General features: G+C 49.0%; 4 protein-coding genes across 5 annotated transcripts; 2 read left to right on the forward strand and 2 right to left on the reverse strand.

Annotated features, from left to right (window-relative positions):
• Nucleotides 1–551: 551 nt before the first annotated feature.
• TMEM203 (transmembrane protein 203) lies at nt 552–1,093 on the reverse strand. The gene has a single exon (XM_053472352.1). It carries the CDS (start codon nt 1,053–1,055, stop codon nt 648–650), a length of 408 nt encoding a protein of 135 aa, XP_053328327.1. The 5' UTR covers nt 1,056–1,093; the 3' UTR covers nt 552–647.
• Nucleotides 1,094–4,937: 3,844 nt separating this feature from the next.
• NDOR1 (NADPH dependent diflavin oxidoreductase 1) lies at nt 4,938–11,368 on the forward strand. Of its 2 annotated transcripts, none has more exons than XM_053472342.1 (15): nt 4,938–5,134; nt 5,540–5,674; nt 6,748–6,825; nt 6,906–7,003; nt 7,384–7,482; nt 7,825–7,926; nt 8,225–8,437; nt 8,691–8,812; nt 8,933–9,153; nt 9,288–9,395; nt 9,666–9,774; nt 9,853–9,999; nt 10,372–10,490; nt 10,674–10,768; nt 11,029–11,368. In XM_053472342.1, exons 2-15 carry the CDS (start codon nt 5,540–5,542, stop codon nt 11,171–11,173), a joined length of 1,791 nt encoding a protein of 596 aa, XP_053328317.1. In that variant the 5' UTR covers nt 4,938–5,134; the 3' UTR covers nt 11,174–11,368. The 2 variants fall into 2 exon arrangements, with proteins under 2 accessions (XP_053328317.1, XP_053328316.1); XM_053472341.1 differs by lacking the exon at nt 4,938–5,134 and adding an exon at nt 5,380–5,447.
• A 2,370-nt stretch (nt 11,369–13,738) lies between these two features.
• Nucleotides 13,739–14,438, forward strand: LOC128502539 (uncharacterized). The gene has a single exon (XM_053472348.1). It carries the CDS (start codon nt 13,763–13,765, stop codon nt 14,342–14,344), a length of 582 nt encoding a protein of 193 aa, XP_053328323.1. The 5' UTR covers nt 13,739–13,762; the 3' UTR covers nt 14,345–14,438.
• A 2,529-nt stretch (nt 14,439–16,967) lies between these two features.
• Nucleotides 16,968–20,404, reverse strand: LOC128502540 (tripartite motif-containing protein 2-like). The gene is made up of 2 exons (XM_053472349.1): nt 19,860–20,404; nt 16,968–17,292 (listed from the first exon to the last, which is right to left on the reverse strand). The coding sequence occupies exon 1, from the start codon at nt 20,332–20,334 to the stop codon at nt 19,873–19,875; it is 462 nt and encodes a 153-aa protein (XP_053328324.1). The 5' UTR covers nt 20,335–20,404; the 3' UTR covers nt 16,968–17,292; nt 19,860–19,872.
• Nucleotides 20,405–23,575: the final 3,171 nt, after the last annotated feature.

Here is a 23,575-nt window from a genome sequence, read left to right on the forward strand (position 1 = left end):
AGGATTGTTTAACCCCTGAAATTACTTTTGCTTCATTAGTCACTTTTTCGCCCAGACCCCGAAGAGTTAAATATAAACCGCAACCATTTCTGATAAAGCGAGAGCCGGGAAGTCCGGGCCGGGTTTTCCCGCAGCTCCCCGCGGATCGTTTCCTTGTTTCTGTTAAATACCTGCATAGAGGTCTCTGGCACGCGGAAGCAGGTGAAGGACACGGCGGGGTTAATAACGCTGACCTACAGCGGCTGGGAAACGGGAAGAAGCCGAGATCCTGTGTAAACATAACGCACGCAACACGCCAAACCTGCAGGGGTTACTGAACGTCACCGCATGCAACATGCTGAGGGGCGTAACGGCGGGATGGGGGTCCCTAAACATGCGGGGGACGGAGTGGCAGCCGGGTTCTCCCGACAGGCAGCGCAACAAACATCCTGGGAATGCAACACAGCGATTGAGCCCCAGCGCTCCAATAGTTACCCCTTCAAATACCCCATAACCGGGGTGCACACCGCGAGGGGCTTCTGCCCGCCCCGGGTTAGGAACCGGCACCAGAGAAAAGGCGGAAACAAGCGTTTATTTTTAGCAGCTATGAACAGACATGATAATAAAGGGTTAATGAGTAGCCATGCGCTCGGCGCTGCGCCGCGGCTCTAGTTCACCCTGCAGGCTCGGATCATGGCGAGCTGCAGCAGGATGAACGCCGGCGACAGGATGAGTCCGAACCACAGCTCCTTGGTGTTCCCCGACAGCTTCTGGCACAGAAGAATCTCGAAGACGAACTTCAGGCTGAGGAGGGTGAGGATCCAGAGCAGCCGCAGGACCGCCTGGCGCTTCTCCCCGTCCTGGAACAGGCGCACCGTCACGATGGTGGTGAAGTACGTGCTCAGGCCGTCGGCGGCAAACAACGGCGTGAAAACGAGCCACCAGCTCAGGCCGACGAAGCCGTCCACCCGGAGGGCCAGAAGAACCGAGAAAACGAACAGAGCCAAGACGTGAATAAAAACCTCGAACTGGGCGAATCCCAGCCACTGCACGAGCTCACGCAGGGAGAAGAGCATCCTGCCGGGGGGCACACGGGGGGCACACGGGGGTCCGGATCCAGCTCCAGAGCATGCGGTTCAAACTGCAATAAAAAGAGAACAATTAGGGTAATAATACGTAATACGGCGCGGAACGCGGCCCCCCGACCCTCGCTTTCCCTAACCCGGAGACAAAGAACAAAAACCCCAATTATTATCATGGCGAGGGGGGAGCGGAGGTGATGGGGGGGCAGATATTTCTAGCCGCAGAGTCTGGGGGTCCCAAAGCCGAGACCCCAGAGGTAAAAAAAAATACCCCATATAGAGCGCAGATATTTACGGAATGAGCTACTGGGGCAACAGACAGGTGTGTATCATATATATATATATATATATATATATACCCGGGCAGTATACAGGTGTGTATCATATATATATATACCCAGGGCAGTATACAGGTGTGTATCATATATATATAAATATATATATATATATATATATATATATATACCCGGGGCAGTATACAGGTGTGTATCATATATATATAAATATATATATATATATATATATATATATACCCGGGGCAGTATACAGGTGTGTATCATATATATATAAATATATATATATATATATATATATATATATATATATATATATATATATATATATACCCGGGGCAGTATACAGGTGTGTATCATATATATATATATATATATATATATATACCCGGGGCAGTATACAGGTGTGTATCATATATATATAAATATATATATATATATATATATATATACCCGGGGCAGTATACAGGTGTGTATCATATATATATAAATATATATATATATATATATATATATATATATACCCGGGGCAGTATACAGGTGTGTATCATATATATATAAATATATATATATATATATATATATATACCCGGGGCAGTATACAGGTGTGTATCATATATATATAAATATATATATATATATATATATATATATATACCCGGGGCAGTATACAGGTGTGTATCATATATATATATATATATATATATATATATATATATATATATATATATATATATATATATATATATATATACCCGGGGCAGTATACAGGTGTGTATCATATATATATATATATATATATATATATATACCCGGGGCAGTATACAGGTGTGTATCATATATATATAAATATATATATATATATATATATATATACCCGGGGCAGTATACAGGTGTGTATCATATATATATAAATATATATATATATATATATATATATATACACCCGGGGCAGTATACAGGTGTGTATCATATAGGGCTGCAACTAACGATTATTTTAATAATCGATTAATCGGCCGATTATTTTTTCGATTAATCGGATAAAAAAAAACAATATGCAAATTTTACGTTTATTTAAAAGAATTTAATGAACTGGATGTTAAAAAACAACTTAAAATTTACATTAACATTCTTATTTTGTTATGATGTAATAAAAAACAATATTTTCAAAGTACAAGAACCCAAACACAATATTTATGAAACAAAATAACCCCAAACATTCTGAAAAGAGGTGGACTATTACTGTTCAAGAAACTTTGCCCCAGCACTTTGCACTTTGCACTTTGCACTTTGCACCCAGCACTTTGCACCCAGCACTTTGCACCCAGCCCTGGCACTTTGCACCCAGCACTTTGCACCCAGCACTTTGCCCCAGCCCTGGCACTTTGCATTCAGCACTTTGCACCCAGCATTCAGCACTTTGCACCAGCACTTTGCACCCAGCCCTGGCACTTTGCACCCAGCACTGGCACTTTGCACCCAGCACTTTGCACTGTGCCCCTGCACCCAGTCTCTAACTCTGCCCTGCACCCAGCCCTGCCCCCACATTCTGCCCTGCCCCCACACTCACACTCTGCCCTGCACCCACTCTGCCCTGCACCCACACTCACACCCTGCCCTGCATCCCCACCCCCACTCTGCCCTGCACCCAGTCTCCCACTCTGCTCTGCACCCACACTCACACCCTGCATCCCCACCCCCACTCTGCCCTGCACCCAGTCTCCTGCCCTGCACCCCCCACCCCCACTCTGCCCTGCACCCCCACCCCCACTCTGCCCTGCACCCCCACCCCCACTCTGCCCTGCACCCACACTCACGAACCGCTCTGTGCGAATGGAGCCACTCGCACAGAGCGAACCGCTCTGTGCGAGTGGAGCCACTCGCACAGAGCGAACCGCTCTGTGCGAGTGGCTCCATTCGCACAGAGCGATTCGCTCTGTGCGAGTGGCTCTGTGCGATCCGTGCACATAGACATGAAGAATACTTACCTCCGGAACGCGTCACATCCGTCACGTAGCTAAAAGAAGGCGGAGACTGCAGAGCGTGTAGCAGAAGCGGGGAACGCTCGCGGAGGTAAGTAAAAGGAGCCGAGTGCTCCAACAACGAATTGATCACTCGATTAATCGATAACGGAAATCGTTATCGATGATTTCCGTTATCGATTATTATCGATTTTATCGATTCGTTGTTTCAGCTCTAGTATCATATATATATATAAATATATATATATATATATATATATACCCGGGGCAGTATACAGGTGTGTATCATATTATATATATATATATATATATACCCGGGGCAGTATACAGGTGTGTATCATATATATATATATATATATATATATATATATATATATATATATATATATATACACCCAGGGCAGTATACAGGTGTGTATCATATATATATATATATATATATATATATATATATATATATATATATATATATATATATATATATATATATACCCGGGGCAGTATACAGGTGTGTATCATATATATATAAATATATATATATATATATATATATATATATATATATATATATATATATATATATATATATATATATATATATATATATACCCGGGGCAGTATACAGGTGTGTATCATATTATATATATATATATATATATATATACCCGGGGCAGTATACAGGTGTGTATCATATATATATATATATATATATATATATATATATATATACCCAGGGCAGTATACAGGTGTGTATCATATATATATAAATATATATATATATATATATATATATATATATATACCCGGGGCAGTATACAGGTGTGTATCATATATATATATATATATATATATATATATATATACCCGGGGCAGTATACAGGTGTGTATCATATATATATATATATATATATATATATATATATATATACCCGGGGCAGTATACAGGTGTGTATCATATATATATAAATATATATATATATATATATATATATATATATATATATATATATATATATATATATATATACCCGGGGCAGTATACAGGTGTGTATCATATATATATATATATATACCCGGGGCAGTATACAGGTGTGTATCATACACACACACACATATATATATGATACACACCTGTATACTGCCCCGGGTATATATATATATATATATGATACACACCTGTATACTGCCCCGGGTATATATATATATATATGATACACACCTGTATACTGCCCCGGGTATATATATATATGATACACACCTGTATACTGCCCCGGGTATATATATATATATATGATACACACCTGTATACTAGCCTGGGTGTGTGTGTATATGTATATATACCCGGGGCAGTATGCAGCAGTGTAACAGACATTATTGAGAGATTATATATATGTGTATATATATATATACACATACATACAGACACATGTGTTACACACATACACATTACAGACAGACACATTACATACACATATCTATATATGTTACACACAGACACATTACATATGTTACACAAACATTACATACATATTACACACAGGTCGTGGTGCTGAAGCCGTCACAGGCCGCCCAGATCCCGTATTTCTGGCATTTACCCCGCAGTTGCACCCCGGTGGGGCTGTTATCACGATGCGGCCCCCGTGCTGGGCCCCCTGCCCGGGAAGTATTCCGTTTCCGTCACTCGCAGAGCCTCGGAGCCGCTTCCGCCCTCACTGTCGCAGCGCACGCGTCATCAGCCGCATTGTTCTACGTCATCATATAGCGCAGCGCCGGCAGAGAGACTGGCAGGAGGAGCAAGGTAAGGGCACAGGGGGGCAGCCAAACCTTCATTTCAATAACTGCCCCCTCCAGCGTATCAGCCACTAACCCCCAGAGCTGACACTTTACCTTCTCCCTGCAGATTCTCCTGCACAGAAACAGGAGGATTTTTCAGTTTATATGGAAACATCCTATCAGCGCCCACCTTTATGTCACATGACATTTAAGTGTTCCCTGTAGAAAAAATGACCAATGAGGCAAATTTTTCCATGATTACAGTATTTGTGGGGTCTGGGCAATCAGGAGATGATGTGGAACGGCAGCTTTAATGCATGATGCTGTACGGCATACATGTAGTGTGTTGTGTATGTGTGCGTGTTGCAGGCTGGTGTGACATTAGTGTGTAGCACCTGTAACAGCACATGTGTGATCCTTGTCTCTGCAGATGGCGGGGAGGAATATCCTGATCCTGTATGGGAGTCAGACGGGGACCGCCGAGGACACGGCCCACAGAATTGGCAGAGAAGCCAAACGGCGGCATTTTACATGCAGAGTGCAGCCTCTGGACAGCTACAGCGTGGTGAGTGGGGGGGGGTCTGCCTCTGTATACAGCGTGGTGAGTGGGGGGGGGTCTGCCTCTGTATACAGCGTGGTGAGTGTGTGGGGGGTCTGCCTCTGTATACAGCGTGGTGAGTGTGTGGGGGGTCTGCCTCTGTATACAGCGTGGTGAGTGTGTGGGGGGTCTGCCTCTGTATACAGCGTGGTGAGTGGGGGGGTCTGCCTCTGTATACAGCGTGGTGAGTGGGGGGGGTCTGCCTCTGTATACAGCGTGGTGAGTGGGGGGGGTCTGCCTCTGTATACAGCGTGGTGAGTGGGGGGGTCTGCCTCTGTATACAGCGTGGTGAGTGGGGGGGTCTGCCTCTGTATACAGCGTGGTGAGTGGGGGGGTCTGCCTCTGTATACAGCGTGGTGAGTGTGGGGGGGTCTGCCTCTGTATACAGCGTGGTGAGTGGGGGGGGGTCTGCCTCTGTATACAGCGTGGTGAGTGGGGGGGGTCTGCCTCTGTATACAGCGTGGGGAGTGAGTGGGGAACTGCCGAGGGCCACGGCTAGATTGTAAGCCTCTGTATACAGTGTCCCGTGGGGGGGTCTGTCTCTGTATACAGTGTCCTGGGGGGGGGTCTGTCTCTGTATACAGTGTCCAGGGGGGGGGTCTGTCTCTGTATACAGTGTCCTGGGGGGGGGTCTGTCTCTGTATACAGTGTCCAGGGGGGGGGTCTGTCTCTGTATACAGTGTCCGGGGGGGGGGGTCTGTCTCTGTATACAGTGTCCTGGGGGGGGGTCTGTCTCTGTATACAGTGTCCTGGGGGGGTCTGTCTCTGTATACAGTGTCCCGGGGGGTAAAACGATCAGGATGGCCGCTTGTTAAATAAACCATTGCTTGGTGTCGCTTTCGCTGCTGCCTGTAAAACGTGTTCAATGGCGACACCTGCTGGTCAGAGATAAAGCTGCACATAGGGGTCGGTGATGTCACCGCATGATGTCACCGGGTGATGTCATCTTCCATGTGGCATAATGTTTTCTGTTGAGAAGTCTGTTCTGTCTGTTAGTCCCGAGCGGACAGACGGTATGACGAGCTGCTTGTCATCTGCAGGTGAATCTCATTAACGAGCCTCTGGTCGTGTTTGTCTGCGCAACAACCGGACAGGGAGACCCCCCGGACAACATGAAGGTAGCAGCGGGTGTACAGCGCCGGGCCCCGCCGGTTATCAGCGCTTTACAGTTTTGTTTAACTATTTGATTACATTTCAGACTTTTTGGAGATTCATATTTCGGAGGAATCTGCCCCAGAATGCTCTTTGCCGAATGGATTACGCCGTTCTAGGGCTCGGCGATTCTTCCTACCCAAAGTAAGACGTCGCTCCCGGGAACGCTTGTTGCCCGATGGTTGCAGGGACAGAAAAAGATGATACTTTGTGGATCCCTCGTAGGATCTCCCCTAAAGTACTGCGTTCGGTTCTGTAGAGCGGATCCCGGCGGGACGCAGAGAGCTGGTGATCCCTCTTTAGAGATCCCTGCTGGGGGCTTGTGTTAAAGGGGCAGTCCCACCATCGATGGATCCATTAAAGTATTCAGTAGGTGGTTTCTGTGCGATCCCACGTTATAGATCACATACAGATCCCGTGGGTAGCAGATTAAGGTGTACGGCGCTGTGGAATATGATGGCGATATATAACTGATTGTGTTAGAATGAACTGTTTCATCTCCCGCGTTCGTTACTTTGTAACAGGTTTAACTTCATTGCCAAGAAGCTGCACAAGCGTCTTCTCCAGCTGGGAGCCAGCCCCGTTCTGTCTGCGGCCCTGGGGGACGACCAGCATGATTTGGGGTAATTAGCTGCCCTTGAGATATTTTGTCCCCAGGGGGAGGTGGCAATTAATCGTCCCCCCCAATTAGCTGAATATAACGCTTTTGGAACTAAATCCAACGTTAGAAACCCCGTTCCTGGCCCTGCTAATAATTAATTCATATCTTAAGATTTTGCTTTTTTGGTAATTTTTGCGGGGAGCGTTTATAATGTGACACAAAAGGAGGCCCTGATAGGTTGTTGCCATAGAAACTGAAGAAAATAAACCGTTTAAAGTCCCCATGTTGTTCTGAATGCGATGAAACCTCTGCCTAACGTTTTTTGTTTGAGTGGAACAGCAGCTTTAAATCTCGCTGTCTTTAGAGCAGACGCTGCGATCGATCCGTGGCTGAAGGATCTCTGGGATAAGGTCCTCTCGTTGTATCCTCTGCCTTTTGGCCTCAACATAATCAGCGATGATGTCATGTAAGTATGCGGATCGTTACCACGGCAACCACAAGTTCCATTCGTTAAGTTCTGGGTTCACACAGAACTCTGTTCTGGAAGCAGTAAGTGATCGGTGGGGACCGAGCCGATCGGGGGAGTGGGTTCCGCGGAGGCTTCCCTCACCCTTCACTCTCCTTACCCTTCGCTCGCCTCTGAGTGAGGATGGACTCCAGACTTCTGCCTCATATGCAAATAACCTCCTAGTATGAGAAGTAACTGATTAGCATATGAGGTTGTGTGGGTGATCACACGGCGTGGCCGTACTCTGTACCCGCAGGTTACCGCCGGCGTTCTCTCTCCGCTTTGTGGAGGGTGAGGCGGCAGCGAGCACTCACGAGATTTCGCCAAGGGAGCGGGAATCAGAAGCGGCAGCGCCGACCGAACTCAACCCATTCCTTGCACCGCTCCTTTCTAACCAACGGCTGACGGCAGACGACCATTTCCAAGACGTGCGCCTCATTGAGTTTGACACCACGGGCTCGGGGATCGAGTGAGTTCCTCTCTTCTTACCTCTTATGAGACGGAGTGGAGTCTCTGTAGTCCCCGCTACGCGGCGCCTCTCGGAATCCACGTCGCAGGCTGAAGGCCGTTGGGTTGGCTGACGCTGGTGAATGGTGGCCAGTAAGGACGGCCTCGCTAGTAAACCATCAGGGGCCCCGGTGGACGGAGTGAGGTGGATTTGGGTTACTCGGTGAGTGAAGGCGTTCCGCACTCTTTGATCTCTAATGTTTTGTGCTCTTCAGGTTCTCTCCCGGGGACGTGGTGATGATCCAGCCGCAGAATTCCCCCAAACACGTGGAGCAGTTCTGCAGCCTCTTGCGATTGGACCCCGACAGGCGGTTTGTGCTGGAGCCCAGGGAGCCAGGTGAGTGCCGGTCCCAGCATCTGCACTCGGACCGCGTGTCAGCGATACGCTCTGCCGGGGGTCCTGGTTTGACCCAGTTAGTTGCTCGCAGGCGCTGAGTATTGACGTTCTCCCCTACAGACGCGCCGCCTCCTGCTCACCTACCTCAGCCGTGTACCGTGCGGCAGCTGGTCGCCGACTACCTCGATATCTGCTGTGTCCCGCGCCGCTCCTTCTTCGAGCTTTTGTCCCATTTCTCACCGGATGAGCAGGAACGGGAGAAGCTGAAGGAGTTTAGTTCTGCGTCCGGCCAGGAGGAGCTCTATGCTTACTGCAACCGACCGCGCAGGACCACGCTGGAGGTGACATAAGGCAGGCCATTCTTCCCGGCGCTCCCGGCTTTCTGACATGGCCGGTTGGGAATCACGTGAAATACTTTTGGGTTATAGAGAGGCGCCGCCATCTCTCACGTTTACCGTTCTGTCCCCTTTACTAGGTTCTCTTCGACTTCCCGCAAACAACAGGCAGCATCCCCCACGATTACCTCCTGGAGCTCGTTCCCCGCGTCCGCCCGCGAGCCTTTTCTATCGCGTCATCCATGAAGGTGAGCGGAGCGAGAACTCCCGGGAGATGCGAATGAGTCCTAGAGACCTCCAGCAGCCTCGAGGGTCACCATTCCCTCCTAACCGCAACGCAATGGTTTAACTGGAAATGGTGGTCCAAAGAGCTTGTGATCTAATTGCATAATAACCCGGCTCAATCATCTTATTAAGCATTTTAATGAAAGATATTTCCCCAGGCACCTACCCTGGCCAAAGGAGCTTGCAATCAGTGGGACTTGTTCTAAAGATGTATTATGTTGCTGTCTTCACAGGCCCAGCCCAACAGGCTCCAGATATTAATGGCCGTGGTACAGTATAAAACCAGACTACGTGAGGTCCGGCGTGGCCTGTGTTCCACGTGGCTGGCCTCCCTCTGTCCCGGTGAGTCTGTCTGTCCGTACGGCGTGTAAATGCCGCCGCTCTGCTGTGCCGCCGCTCTGACGCTGATGTGTCCTGCAGGGGAGCATCGGGTTCCTCTCTGGGTGAAGAAAGGGAGTATGAAGTTCCCGTGTGAAGCAGACGTCCCGCTGGTGATGGTCGGTCCCGGTACCGGAGTCTCCCCGTTCAGAGCCGCCATACAGGAGAGAGTCGCGCATGGAGCCGCAGGTGGGAAGCTAATGCTTTCAAGCCGTCAGTTTAACTAGAAGCTGAGATAGCTGGCAAATTGCAGCCGGCATGTGGTACGTCTAGGGTTAAGTCACTGTGCAGTCATTGATGCCCCAGGATCTGCTCCCCATATCTATAATAATCTCTTTACTGGGAGGGTGGTAGATAAGTGGAACAGCCTCCCGGCAGTGGTGGTAGAGGGTAATACAGTGAGGGGGATTAAACATGCATGGGATAGACATCCGGCTCCTGAATCTAAGACGAGACCAACCACTGATTAAGGTTTGAGTCTTTATAGCAGGAGAGATGGGTGACGAGACGGGGGCCGGATGGGGGCCGTGTTTTGATCCCGGGAATTCTCTTCTGTTTCAGGTAACTGTTTGTTTTTCGGGTGCAGAGGACAATCTAAAGACTTCTACTTCCAGGAGGAATGGGCTGGCCTGGTGAAGGGGGGATTCCTCGCTCTGTTTACGGCTTTTTCCCGGGATCAGGTGGGTAGTTGGTGCGGCGCGGTGCGCCGCGGCGCGGATCGCTCTGTCATTTGCTGCACATCTGCTGAAGCCTCGTTAATATTATTAACGCGCGGCGTGATATTAATCCCACGGAGAAATGTAATGATATTTCATGTTATTTAGAAAGAATATTCTAGATTTCTATTATTTTCTGGGCTGTAGGAGGAGAAGATTTACGTGCAGCAGAGAATCCGGGAGAACGGACGCCTTCTGTGGGATTTAATCAGCGGGAAGCGGGGTTCCTTCTACATCGCCGGGTGAGCGAGAGCCGGGCGCCCCACAAACCCGCTTATATGTAACGACCACCATGTAGCACCAATACGGCCCCTAAATCCTCGCTGTACTGCGACACAGTAAGGGGTAGCCTGATAGTTTTGGGGGCTCGACTCCTGAAGGATCCTGGGGCCCCCGTGGGGCATATTCACAAAGTGCTTTGGTGTCTGGGGACCCCCGTATAGATGGGTGAGGCTATTAGACACACAAGGCGTTATTATCCGCGCTTATTTCTCCCGGCCAGAAACGCCAAGTCGATGCCCGCGCAGGTGACCGACGCCATGAAATCCGTCTTCCAGACAGAAGGAGGGATGTCGCTCCCAGAAGCCGAGGCGTATCTCAGCCAGCTAGAGAAGTCTCGCCGCTTCCAGTCCGAGACCTGGTCGTAGATGTTTCCGACTCCCCGGAGGTCACGGGCCTGAGCCATGGGGTGCCACGCTGCGCATGCTCTCCCGTGTGTCCCGGACGGCCACTGCTGCCGGACCAACTCACACGTGAACCTTCTCTGAATCTGATTCCCCCAAACGCCGAGGCGGCAGGTGGTATAAATCTGTCATTAAAAAGATTTTATGTTTTGAATGTTACGCGCTTGGCGTTTCCTCCTTTAGACCATAAAAAGTAAAGCTTTGGAATTTACAGGGATTCCCAAACACATCATCTGATCAGTGTCATGAACTCGGCTCTGTGCAGAGTAAAAAGCCCAGGAACTCGCCCGTTCCCCGTAAACCCGGCGGGTAAAGGGCTTCCTGATCGGGACTCAGTTGAGAGTCGGCGGAAAATCAACCCAGCCGGCAAAATCCAACTCAACTGAAGTCAACGCCCGCGTCGTCCTTTAAACGGACTAGAATCGCCCTAGAACCTTCCTGCGCGTAACGGCCTCAATCGCACCCAACGCGTTTATCTGCGGGACAAAAGCCGCCCCTCACTGCAAACATTTAGGGGGGGCTTTAAGAAATGACCCCAAAGGCTGCCGTTAAACCAGGGCTTCCTCAGCTCGGTGGATGTTTAATAAACGTCTGGGATAAACAGTCTGGTTTTCCTGTCTTTCTCGATCGCTCTGACTCTGTCCGGCTGGGCGGTGAGATCTGCCCCGGCTCTTCTCATTAATGCCCTGGTTCTGGGCAGGTATTTCTGTGTCAGACCTGCATAGTTTGGTAATTAGCATCTGAAGGAGCCTCCTGATTGGCTGTTTGGCCGGCTCGGCCTCTCTGCGTGAGACTGGACAGACCGGTCTGTCACCTGTGGAGAGAGCTGCCGGTACAGATGAGAGAGTCTGGGTTTAAACGTCCCGGCGGATGGATTACGCTGCGTGAAGCTCTCCGTTTCTGACGCAGGTGAGATTTTAGAGCCGCGGCTGGGATTCCCGCTCGGCGTTAATAATCCGCGTGATTCGGGTTTAATAAGTGCGATTTATGTGTTTCTATAACTTGTTCTGTTATCTCCCGATCACGAGTTCTGCAGAAAGTGGGAGACGGGCGGCCGGGAGGGGGTAGATTTACCTGAGAAGAAGCGTTTTAGACCAGCATTTGCATCAAATAAAATAACAGAATGTGTAAAAATACATTGTAGCCTAAAGAGCTTGCAATCTATTTTTCCCGTTGAGAATAATATGATGCTGAAAGCCTCTAAAATATCCCAAAGATGTTCTGCATGGAGCGTATTCGCATATGGCTGGGGGGGCAATCTCTAGTTTTGTGAAAAACCCCCTTCTTGCCCTCGGTCTCCCACCTAAGTGAAGGGCCTTTCGGGGGTCCAGGTGGGGGCCCTGAGCGTTCCTGGGGTCAGGTTGGTCTTCTGCTTGTTAATGGTGCAGAAGTGCGAGCCCCTTAGGCCAGGGCCGCTTACATATCATGCATTGTCCAGGGCAGCCCCAAATCGCGTGCCTCCGGTCTCTGAGACTCCTTGGTCTCCCCCCGCTTGGCCCCGTGATCCGCATCGAGCGATATCCGCAGAATAAACACATTCAGGGTTAATCATTAAAAGCGCGAGTCCTCTGTACATCACGCCTGCGAGTGAAACGTTTCCCTTTCGCCAGATTACGTCTTTCTTGGACGCTTTGCCCAGATGTCGTCTGGAAGAAACAGGAGCTGTCAGAATAGAGTTTACAGTAAATTCTGAGGGATGTCTATTAATCTGAGAATCCATGTAATGGGGGCTGCTGACTCCCTGCATGCGGAGGGGTATCTGAGGTCCTCCATCGCAGTTGTTTGGTGGCAGAGAGAGAGGGTAACTTTGTTTAGGTTCTAATTCCCTGCTCCCCGCCGGCTCACGGTGCTCTGAAACCCAGATCCGTAGGATCCGTAAGAGCGGAAGACGGGTCTCCATCACCAGATCTACTGCTGGTGGTCCTCTAACCCACCAGACATGTGGGGGTGCCGGATAGAAAGATTTCTGCCCTAAAGCTGTAAAGTGAAAGCGTGCTAAAGATTGATTGTTACAGATAACACTCTTGTGTTACTCTCTCCTTCAGGAACATGGATCAGACGCAGGTCCTGCACCCGAACAGAGATGGTTCTCTTGAGGAAACGTGCGCTCTCTTGTCTGCCGAGCCAAGAAACACAAAGACCTCAGGAGATGCCGGTACCGTTAGTGAGGTCCAGTCTAAGCAGAGCCTGGACTGCCTTTATAATGGGTATTCAAGGAATCGACCAGAAGAAACCTCACCCCAGGATTTAAAAGTTAATATATCAGAGAAGGACGTGGAGATACGAATTCCAATGGGTTCACCGAAGGACAAAAGAGATGAAGATTCCGACCAGAACACTAGTGAAGGTAACAGAGATGACAGACAGCTGGTGCAGGGCTGTGAAGAAGCTGCCGCTGAGTATGATGGACCCTCAGATATCTGCACACCTTCTGAGGAGCCGCAGAGAACACCAGACTCCTCGCACCCCGAAGGACAGATGGACCCTACAGACTCGGCAAGCAGGAGCTCTGAGCCGCGCCGGTCTCCGCTGGGACTCGCTGAGGTCTTACATATGAGCAGAGATGACAAAGAAGATCCCTCAGAGACCTCCGTATTTCTGCCAGATCAGGATCATCTAGAGGAATGTCCAATATGTACGGAGATGTACAACAGCACTACCCATAAGCAGTCTCTGCTCAACTGTAATCATGTCTTTTGTGACAAGTGCATCAAGACCATCGTCAACACGGCCAACAGAGCCAATCTGTGCCGGGTCACATGTCCCATCTGCCGCCAAACGACCCCGGTGCTAGAGTGGGAGATCCATAGGATGCAGGAGCAGATGATGGACAATGTTGGGCATTATAACCAGCCGGTTCTCATTACCCCTGAACCGGTCGTCCGGAGGCCCGGGTTGTGTGGCGCTCTAGAATACCAGTTCCAGAAGAAATTTCAGACTGATCAGCGCTTTCTGTTTCCTCCTTGTTTTAAATACCCGATTGGCTTCATTAACCGACTGGGAGGCCTGGAGCGCCGCTGCCGCTGGCTCTACCTCTGTGTCTTGGCTCTGCTTCTCTGTGTGGAGATCTTGAGCTTTTTCCTCGTGTTTCTTCCCATTTTGATCTTTGTATTGTTTATTGTGTTTGTTCGGTAAAATGGACGCTTCCTGTCTTTAGAGAAGAGGGTTTCTCTTTCAGTCGTCTCCCTCGGGTGTGAAACCTTTTTGTACAATAATAAAATCTCACCCCAAACCCCACACGTGTTGAGTATTGTGTGATAAAAACTCTGTAAGGACTTTATTCCCTGTGGTTTTTGGTGATTACCTTGGTGACACATTATCTGGAGCCCGGCTCCCAGGGGCACAGGCGTTGCATAACCCCGGTGTAGGAGGGCAGCAGCGTGGCAGCTCGTACACACAGTGAGAGCTGTGACGGGGCAGAAAGGGAGTGAGAAATGTAAGAGCTGCATGGATAATGTGAGAGAGAGTGTGTATGTGTTAGGGTGTGTGTGTGTGTTAGTGTATGGTGTTAGGGGGTGTGTGTGTTAGTGTATGGTGTTAGGGTGTGTGTTAGTGTATGTGTTAGGGTGTGTGTGTGTGTTAGTGTATGGTGTTAGGGGGTGTGTATGTGTTAGTGTATGGTGTTAGGGTGTGTGTGTGTTAGTGTATGGTGTTAGGGTGTGTGTTAGTGTATGGTGTTAGGGGGGGTGTGTGTGTTAGTGTATGGTGTTAGGGGGGGTGTATGTGTTAGTGTATGTGTTAGGGTGTGTGTGTGTGTTAGTGTATGGTGTTAGGGGGTGTGTATGTGTTAGTGTATGTGTTAGGGTGTGTGTGTGTGTTAGTGTATGGTGTTAGGGTGTGTGTTAGTGTATGTGTTAGGGTGTGTGTGTGTGTTAGTGTATGGTGTTAGGGGGTGTGTATGTGTTAGTGTATGGTGTTAGGGTGTGTATGTGTTAGTGTATGGTGTTAGGGTGTGTGTGTGTTAGTGTATGGTGTTAGGGTGTGTGTTAGTGTATGGTGTTAGGGGGGGTGTGTGTGTTAGTGTATGGTGTTAGGGGGTGTATGTGTTAGTGTATGGTGGTAGGGGGTGTGTGTGTGTGTTAGTGTATGGTGTTAGGGGGGGTGTGTTAGTGTATGGTGTTAGGGGGGGTGTGTGTGTTAGTGTATGGTGTTGGGGGTGTGTGTGTTAGTGTATGGTGTTAGGGGTGTGTGTGTTAGTGTGTGGTGTTAGGGGGTGTGTATGTGTTAGTGTATGGTGTTAGAGGGTGTGTATGTGTTAGTGTATGGTGTTAGGGGTGTGTGTGTGTTAGTGTATGTGTTAGGGGGTGTGTGTTAGTGTATGGTGTTAGGGGGGGTGTGTGTGTTAGTGTATGGTGTTGGGGGTGTGTGTGTTAGTGTATGGTGTTAGGGGTGTGTGTGTTAGTGTGTGGTGTTAGGGGGTGTGTATGTGTTAGTGTATGGTGTTAGAGGGTGTGTATGTGTTAGTGTATGGTGTTAGGGGTGTGTGTGTGTTAGTGTATGTGTTAGGGGGTGTGTATGTGTATTGTGGGTTAGGGTGTGTGGTATAAGCATGAGTGTATGTGTTAGTGTGTGTGTGTGTGTTAGTGTATGGTGTTAGGGTGTGTGTTAGTGTATGGTGTGTGTGTGTGTTAGTGTATGGTGTTAGGGGGTGTGTGTGTTAGTGTATGGTGTTTTGGTGTGTGTGTGTGTTAGTGTATGGTGTTAGGGTGTGTGTGTATGGTGTTGGGGGTGTGTGTGTTAGTGTACGGTGTTGGGGGGGTGTATGTGTTAGTGTATGGTGTTAGGGGGTGTGTGTTAGTGTATGGTGTTAGGGGGTGTGTGTGTGTTAGTGTATGGTGTTAGGGTGTGTGTGTTAGTGTATGGTGTTGGGGGTGTGTGTGTTAGTGTATGGTGTTAGGGGGTGTGTGTGTGTTAGTGTATGGTGTTAGGGTGTGTGTGTGTGTGTTAGTGTATGGTGTTAGGGTGTGTGTTAGTGTATAGTGTTAGGGGGGGTGTGTGTGTTAGTGTGTGGTGTTAGGGGGTGTGTGTGTGTGTGTGTTAGTGTATGTGTTAGGGGGTGTGTGTGTTAGTGTATGGTGTTAGGGGGTGTGTGTGTTAGTGTATGGTGTTAGGGTGTGTGTGTGTGTGTTAGTGCATGGTGTTGGGGGGGTGTGTGTGTTAGTGTATGGTGTTTTGGTGTGTGTATGTATATCGTGGGTTAGGATGTGTGAGTAAGCATGTTAGTATGTATTGGTATGTATGTATTCAGGGGGCTCATCTGGCCCAGGGTCCTATCTGTGTATTAACCTTTAAACTGCCAGGGAGGGCACAAACACCTTCCTTCCCCAAGTTATCAAGAGGTGAAAAGCATCGTAAATCTCGTTTCTTGGGGTCTCTTTTTTTATAGAATAGACACAGAGAGCCGGGCCGATGCTGCGCATGTCTCTCCATGTAACGGCCTACGGCACCTGTTCACATGTCTCTTTCCCTGCGGGTTTAATCTGGTTTTACGATGATTCCTTTAACCCCCCCCCAAAAAAAAAGCACACAAAACACAGCAAACATAATAAATGCTGCTAAAAAGCAGAATTACAGGTTCCATGAGTCTCTGTTAACCATTTGCTTGCCAGAGGGAGGGGTGATGCCTCATTCTGGTGTCTAATCACTCTGATAATATATAAATATATCTATATACCGTATATAAATATATAGTCATGTAACACGCAGCTTCCGGGGCATTTAACACGCTGAATGAACACAGAGACAGCAGCTAATCGAGAGCGCCATCTATTGGAAGCGGACACCTTTATTGCGTAACATTTGAGACTTCAGAAAGGTCCAGAAAGCGTCTGTGGCTCATAAAGCTATACGGAGTACGGAGCCCCTGAGCCGGAGTATGAGTGCTCAGGACAGGAGTGCGGGTATTCAGCTCCCGTGAAGCTTCTGAAGATCCGTTCTAATGCGATTCATCGAGCGATATATCGCTGCCGTACTCCGCAGCGCTGTACAATAACTGCCAGGCGCGGCTAGCATTCTGTGACGCAGATTTATCCGCCGAGGAGCCCTTGAGTTCTCGGCATCATCAGCGGGACGAAAAGCGCTTCCTACAAAACAAAACACGCGCCGCTTTATCGCATTCATGGCATTAAACGCAAACAGGGCGGCCGCAGGAGCCGGTTATCGGGGGCCGTAAAACGTTCCTAGAGGTCTGAGTTCCCACCTGGGTTTGAGGATTTCATTATTCTGCAGGGATTTAATAATTACTCCACCAGTGCAGCTGGCAGCAAGTTAAAGGGTTAATGCGAGGGTCTCGCTCCCTCACACCACTAATTCTTGGCTCCTCCTGACTCACTAACACCGTACAATAACACACAAACTAACACCATACACACACTAATTCCAACACCATACACAATCACCACACACTAACACTGTACAATAACACACACTAATTCCAACACCATACACAATCACCACACACTAACACTGTACAATAACACACACTAATTCCAACACCATACACAATCACCACACACTAACACTGTACAATAACACACACTAATTCCAACACCATACACAATCACCACACACTAACACTGTACAATAACACACACTAATTCCAACACCATACACAATCACCACACACTAACACTGTACAATAACACACACTAATTCCAACACCATACACAATCACCACACACTAACACTGTACAATAACACACACTAATTCCAACACCATACACGATCACCACACACACACTAACACCGTACAATAACACACAAACTAACACCGTACACACACTAATTCCAACACCATACACAATCACCACACACACACTAACACCGTACAATAACACACAAACTAACACCGTACACACACTAATTCCAACACCATACACAATCACCACACACTAACACCGTACAATAACACACACTAATGCCAACCCCATCACCAGACACACACACACACACTAACACCGTACAATAACACACACTAATTCCAACACCATACACAATCACCACACACACACTAACACCGTACAATAACACACAAACTAACACCGTACACACACTAATTCCAACACCATACACAATCACCACACACTAACACCGTACAATAACACACACTAATGCCAACCCCATCACCAGACACACACACACACACTAACACTGTACAATAATACACACTAATTCCAACACCATCACCAGACACACACACACTAACACCGTACAATAACACACACTAATTCCAACACCAGACACAATCACCACAAACTAACACTGTACAATAACACACACACTTATTCTAACACCATCACCAGATACACACTAACACCCTATAGTAACATGCACACTCACGCTAACAACATACAATCACACGCTTACAGCATCCACTAACACATGTACACACTAATGCCATGCAGTAACACATCATACACTAACACACACACATTCTACCCCATGCACAAACACACGCTCACTCTAACATTATCCCTTACATACACATTCTCCGACATACACTAATACCCACACGCTCACTCACTGTAACACCATAGTCGTACATGTCTTGACTACTGCAACACTCTTCTGGTTGGCGCTCCACTGTCTCCACTCTCCTCTACAGTCCATCCTAAATGCCGCTGCTAGGCTCATCTTCCTTGCACGTCGCTCCTCTTCTGCTTCCCCCCTCTGTGATCCTCCACTGGCTCCCAATTACCTTAAGAATTAAATTTAAATCCTGGTACTAACATATAAGGCCCCAAATAACACTGCCCCCCAATTATACTCCCCCATAACACTGCCCCCCATAACACTGCTCTTCCATAACACTGCCCCCCAAAATACACCCCCATAACACTGCCCCCCAATAATATTCCCCCCATAACACTGCCCCTCCCATAACACTGCTCCTAAATAACAATGCCCCCCAAAATACACCCCCATAACACTGCCCCCCAATAATATTCCCCCATAACACTGCCCCTCCCATAACACTGCCCCTCCATAACAATGCCCCCAAAATACACCCCCATAACACTGCCCCCAATAATATTCCCCCCATAACACTGCCCCTCCCATAACACTGCTCCTCCATAACAATGCCCCCCAAAATACACCCCCATAACACTGCCCCCAATAATATTCCCCCCATAACACTGCCCCTCCCATAACACTGCTCCTCCATAACAATGCCCCCCAAAAATACTCCCCCCATAATACTGCCTCAATAACACTGCTCCTCCATAACAATGCCCCCCAAAAATACTCCCCCCATACATTTCTGCCCTCATAAGCATTCCTCACTCCTCCTCACCGCTTCCTTTTCCCATCTACAAGTTTTCACTCGTTGTCCCTGAATCTCCTCCCAAGGAACCTTCAGCATTCGGCGCTGCGTAAACTGTTATATAAATAAAAGATAATAATAATAATACCCACACGCTCACTCACTGTAACACCATACTCGTACATATACACACGCACACTCTTATTCTCCCCCATCGCCATTGCAGCCCTGTCTCCACCGCAGCCAGCACTCCGTGTGCGGTGCAGCTACTTTGGGGTCACGTAATGTAACGTTACCAGGGGTGCCTGGGTTCTGTGCATCCCCTACATACACCTTAGCGAGCCCCCGATATACATCCCCCCCCCCGCGCCCGGGGACAGGACTCACCTGAAGTACCCGATCATTCTTCAGGTTGGGCAGGTGCCGCCACCCTTCCGGTCAGCTCCATGACTTCTACGCTCAGCCACTGGCAGGTGTGGCACTGGGTGATATCCGCTTCCTCCCCAAAGGGGGCAAACAGGGTGACGCTGCCACAGACCGGGCAGGAGGGCGCATTGGGCTCAACGAAGTCAAGGATATCAGATTCCTGCGTCTCCTCCTCTACGGTTTCAAAGTAGGGCACCTTGGTGTTGATGGGCAAAGCCTGGACCCCGTCTTTCCCAAATACATCATTGAATACTCGACAAATGGGGCAGGAGATGCTGTAGGCGCTGTCTCCTCCGAGCTTCTCCAGACATCCCTCACAGAAGGTGTGCAAACATACGGGTAACATGCGCGGCTTGAGAGAGCCGTGCGGCCTGTAGTCATCCAGACACACGGTACAGCGCAGAACATCTGGAGAGATTTCCCCAGCCGCCTCCATGTCCTCAGAATCACGCGACCCGATGAGACCAGAGACAAAAGGTTTCTTTACGTGTCACACAAACCAGGACCCTTGGGAGTGTCGTACAGCTAGGCGGACAAGGTCCATGTGTGGGTGTGGAGGAAGTATAGAGAATTTGGGGAAGGGGACTAGTGGTGTGATAGTGAGGAGGGGACGATTCCAGTCTAGCAAGATATATAGGGGTGCCACCTCCCCTCACCCTTCCCTTTAAAGCAGGCGAGCATCAGCTCAGTTATCTGCCACAAGGAAGTATTGTGAATCCTGATCACAGCAGGTTGTCTCAACTGTCACGCCAACTTATGTAGTATGTACATGGACTTGCTACCCAGTAGAGATGGTATGGCCAATTCCAGCATGAGAGGGGTTCATTCAATTGCATAGGCATGTGGTGCCAAAAGGTCTTATAAAATGAATTTGTCTTTTGAAGCTGGGACTCCAACCAAGGCCCTCTGCAAGGTGTGAAATTTCACGGGGAGGCGGTGCCTCCATGTCTACTTGCTGAGTGATCCACCATATGCCTGGATCCCCTCATAGATCCTGGATTCTTTGATATGCTAAGTGACCACTAGCAGTCAGGAAAACCATTTCATATCCAGGTCATATCCAACACGTATCAATAATAACTCATAGATTCATTATCATACCTCCCTCCGTGCATCTAGAACGGGGAAAGCGCACCCTACAAAAAGAATAAAAACATGGCGGCGCCACGTAACCAGTTTGGAAGGAATTGTGAAGTCCGTGATATTCAATCATAAGTAGCAAGTGTGACATATCTATGACCATGACCTGGAGATTGCCGGGTGAGCGCTACTCTTCCGGTTCTCCAGGTCAAGACCCGAATCCTCCGGGTCGTGCGGGAGCGGGGTCTTCACACGCCCCGCTCCCCGCCGCCCCCGCCCATTTTTTTCTTTAAATGGGGGTGTTTCCCACTGCCGTCAGCTGGACCGCCCCCGATGTCAGCGGGAACGCCCCCAACATCAGCGGGAACACCCCCGATGTCAGCGGGAATGCCCCCCAACGTGAGTGTGCAGTCCTGGCCGCGTCCCGCAAGGGAAGGCTCCGGGTAGCCAGAGCCGAGAAGTTCCCAGGTATGTCTATGACTTCATAATCTACAAGAAATTCATAAGTGCATGAATTATTAGAGGGACGATAAAATGAAAATGAGTTATTTTGACTCATATGTTTCAACAACACAGGGGGAGTCACTTATGGTTCCTATAGGTACCCCCCCCCGCTTATACCCCCTCTGGGCCGGCTTGGAAACTCGAGATGAACTGGGAAAGGTATAAAGTTAATGGGCTGGGCTGCTTACCGGTGCTTTGGTCGCCCAGTGTGCGAGCAGCGTCTCTTGTACCGACCAGGAGAACGGAAACCCAGCAGAGTCACTAATGGCTGGCCAGGAGGTGAATCCACGCTGCAGTACTAGGAAAGGCGCCGCCACGCAGTGATGAGAGGCAACGCAAGGCAGACTTCAGATAGAAGAAACGGCAACCAGGGGTCCCAAATAATGCAGGAACACGGTAACAAATACAAGGGTCAGGCAAACGGATAGTCGGGGTCACGAGCAAAGGTCAGGGCAGGCCTGAATATCCCTCCACTCCTAGATCCTCCTACCCACCTAATTAAGGGGGAGGAGGAAAAAAGATAAAGGTCCCTTTAAGACCCAGCATGAATATTCATGAGATAGCTGTTCGCGCATGCGTTGCATGCATCGAGGAGCGCGTCCCGTCTAGATCTCTCGATCCACACCGGGGAGCGCGTCTAGCGGCAGGATGGACCTCGCCGCGTTTCCCGCAAGCGGGACGAGCAGGGGGCTGCCCACGCGAGCTGCGTCTCGGCTCCCCTGCTCGAGGACACAGCGGATCCGCCGGCAAGGTAACACATACACGATCACCAGACACACGCTAACACCGAACAATGACACACACACTAATTCCAACACCATACACGATCACCAGACACACACTAACACCGAACAATGACACACACACTAATTCCAACACCATACACGATCACCAGACACACACTAACACTGAACAATGACACACACACTAACTCCAACACCAGACACACACACTAAAACCCTATAGTAACACACACACTCACGCTAACAACATATACAATCACACACGCTTACAGCATCCACTAACTCATGTACACCCTAATTCCATGCAGTAACACAGACCCATACACTCACACACACACATTCTACCCCATACACAAACACACGCTCACTCTAACACTATCCCTTACATACACATTCTCCAACACCATACACTAATACCCACACGCTCACTCACTGTAACACCATAGTCGTACATATACACACGCACACTCTTATTCTCGCCCATCGCCATTGCAGCCCTGTCTCCACCGCAGCCAGCACTCCGTGTGCGGTGCAGCTACTTTGGGGTCACGTAATGTAACGTTACCAGGGGTGCCTGGGTTCTGTGCATCCCCTACATACACCTTAGCGAGGCCCCGATATACATTTCCCCCCCAACGCCCGGGGACAGGACTCACCTGAAGTACCCGATCATTCTGCGTAGCGGTGTCTTCCTGCGGCCCGGCGCCGGGGCAGTATTTGGCGACAGGGTCCCCTCTGCTCTTTGGTGGTTCTCGGATGCTGTGGTTTGGGCAGGTGCCGCCACCCTTCCGGTCAGCTCCATGACTTCTACGCTCAGCCACTGGCAGGTGTGGCACTGGGTGATATCCGCTTCCTCCCCAAAGGGGGCAAACAGGGTGACGCTGCCACAGACCGGGCAGGAGGGCGCATTGGGCTCAACGAAGTCAAAGATATCAGATTCCTGCGTCTCCTCCTCTACGGTTTCAAAGTAGGGCACCTTGGTGTTGATGGGCAAAGCCTGGACCCCGTCTTTCCCAAATACATCATTGAATACTCGACAAATGGGGCAGGAGATGCTGTAGGCGCTGTCTCCTCCGAGCTTCTCCAGACATCCCTCACAGAAGGTGTGCAAACATATGGGTAACATGCGCGGCTTGAGAGAGCCGTGCGGCTTGTAGTCATCCAGACACACGGTACAGCGCAGAACATCTGGAGAGATTTCCCCAGCCGCCTCCATGTCCTCAGAATCACGCGACCCGATGAGACCAGAGACAAAAGGTTTCTTTACGTGTCACACAAACCATGAATTTTCATACGGATCCTGGGCCCCGGCATTTACATTTTTTAAGATTTCTGAGTTCCAGGGGCCCC

This window comes from Spea bombifrons, chromosome 8 (genome assembly GCF_027358695.1).
Source record: "Spea bombifrons isolate aSpeBom1 chromosome 8, aSpeBom1.2.pri, whole genome shotgun sequence".
In the NCBI taxonomy this organism is placed as follows: domain Eukaryota; kingdom Metazoa; phylum Chordata; class Amphibia; order Anura; family Pelobatidae; genus Spea; species Spea bombifrons.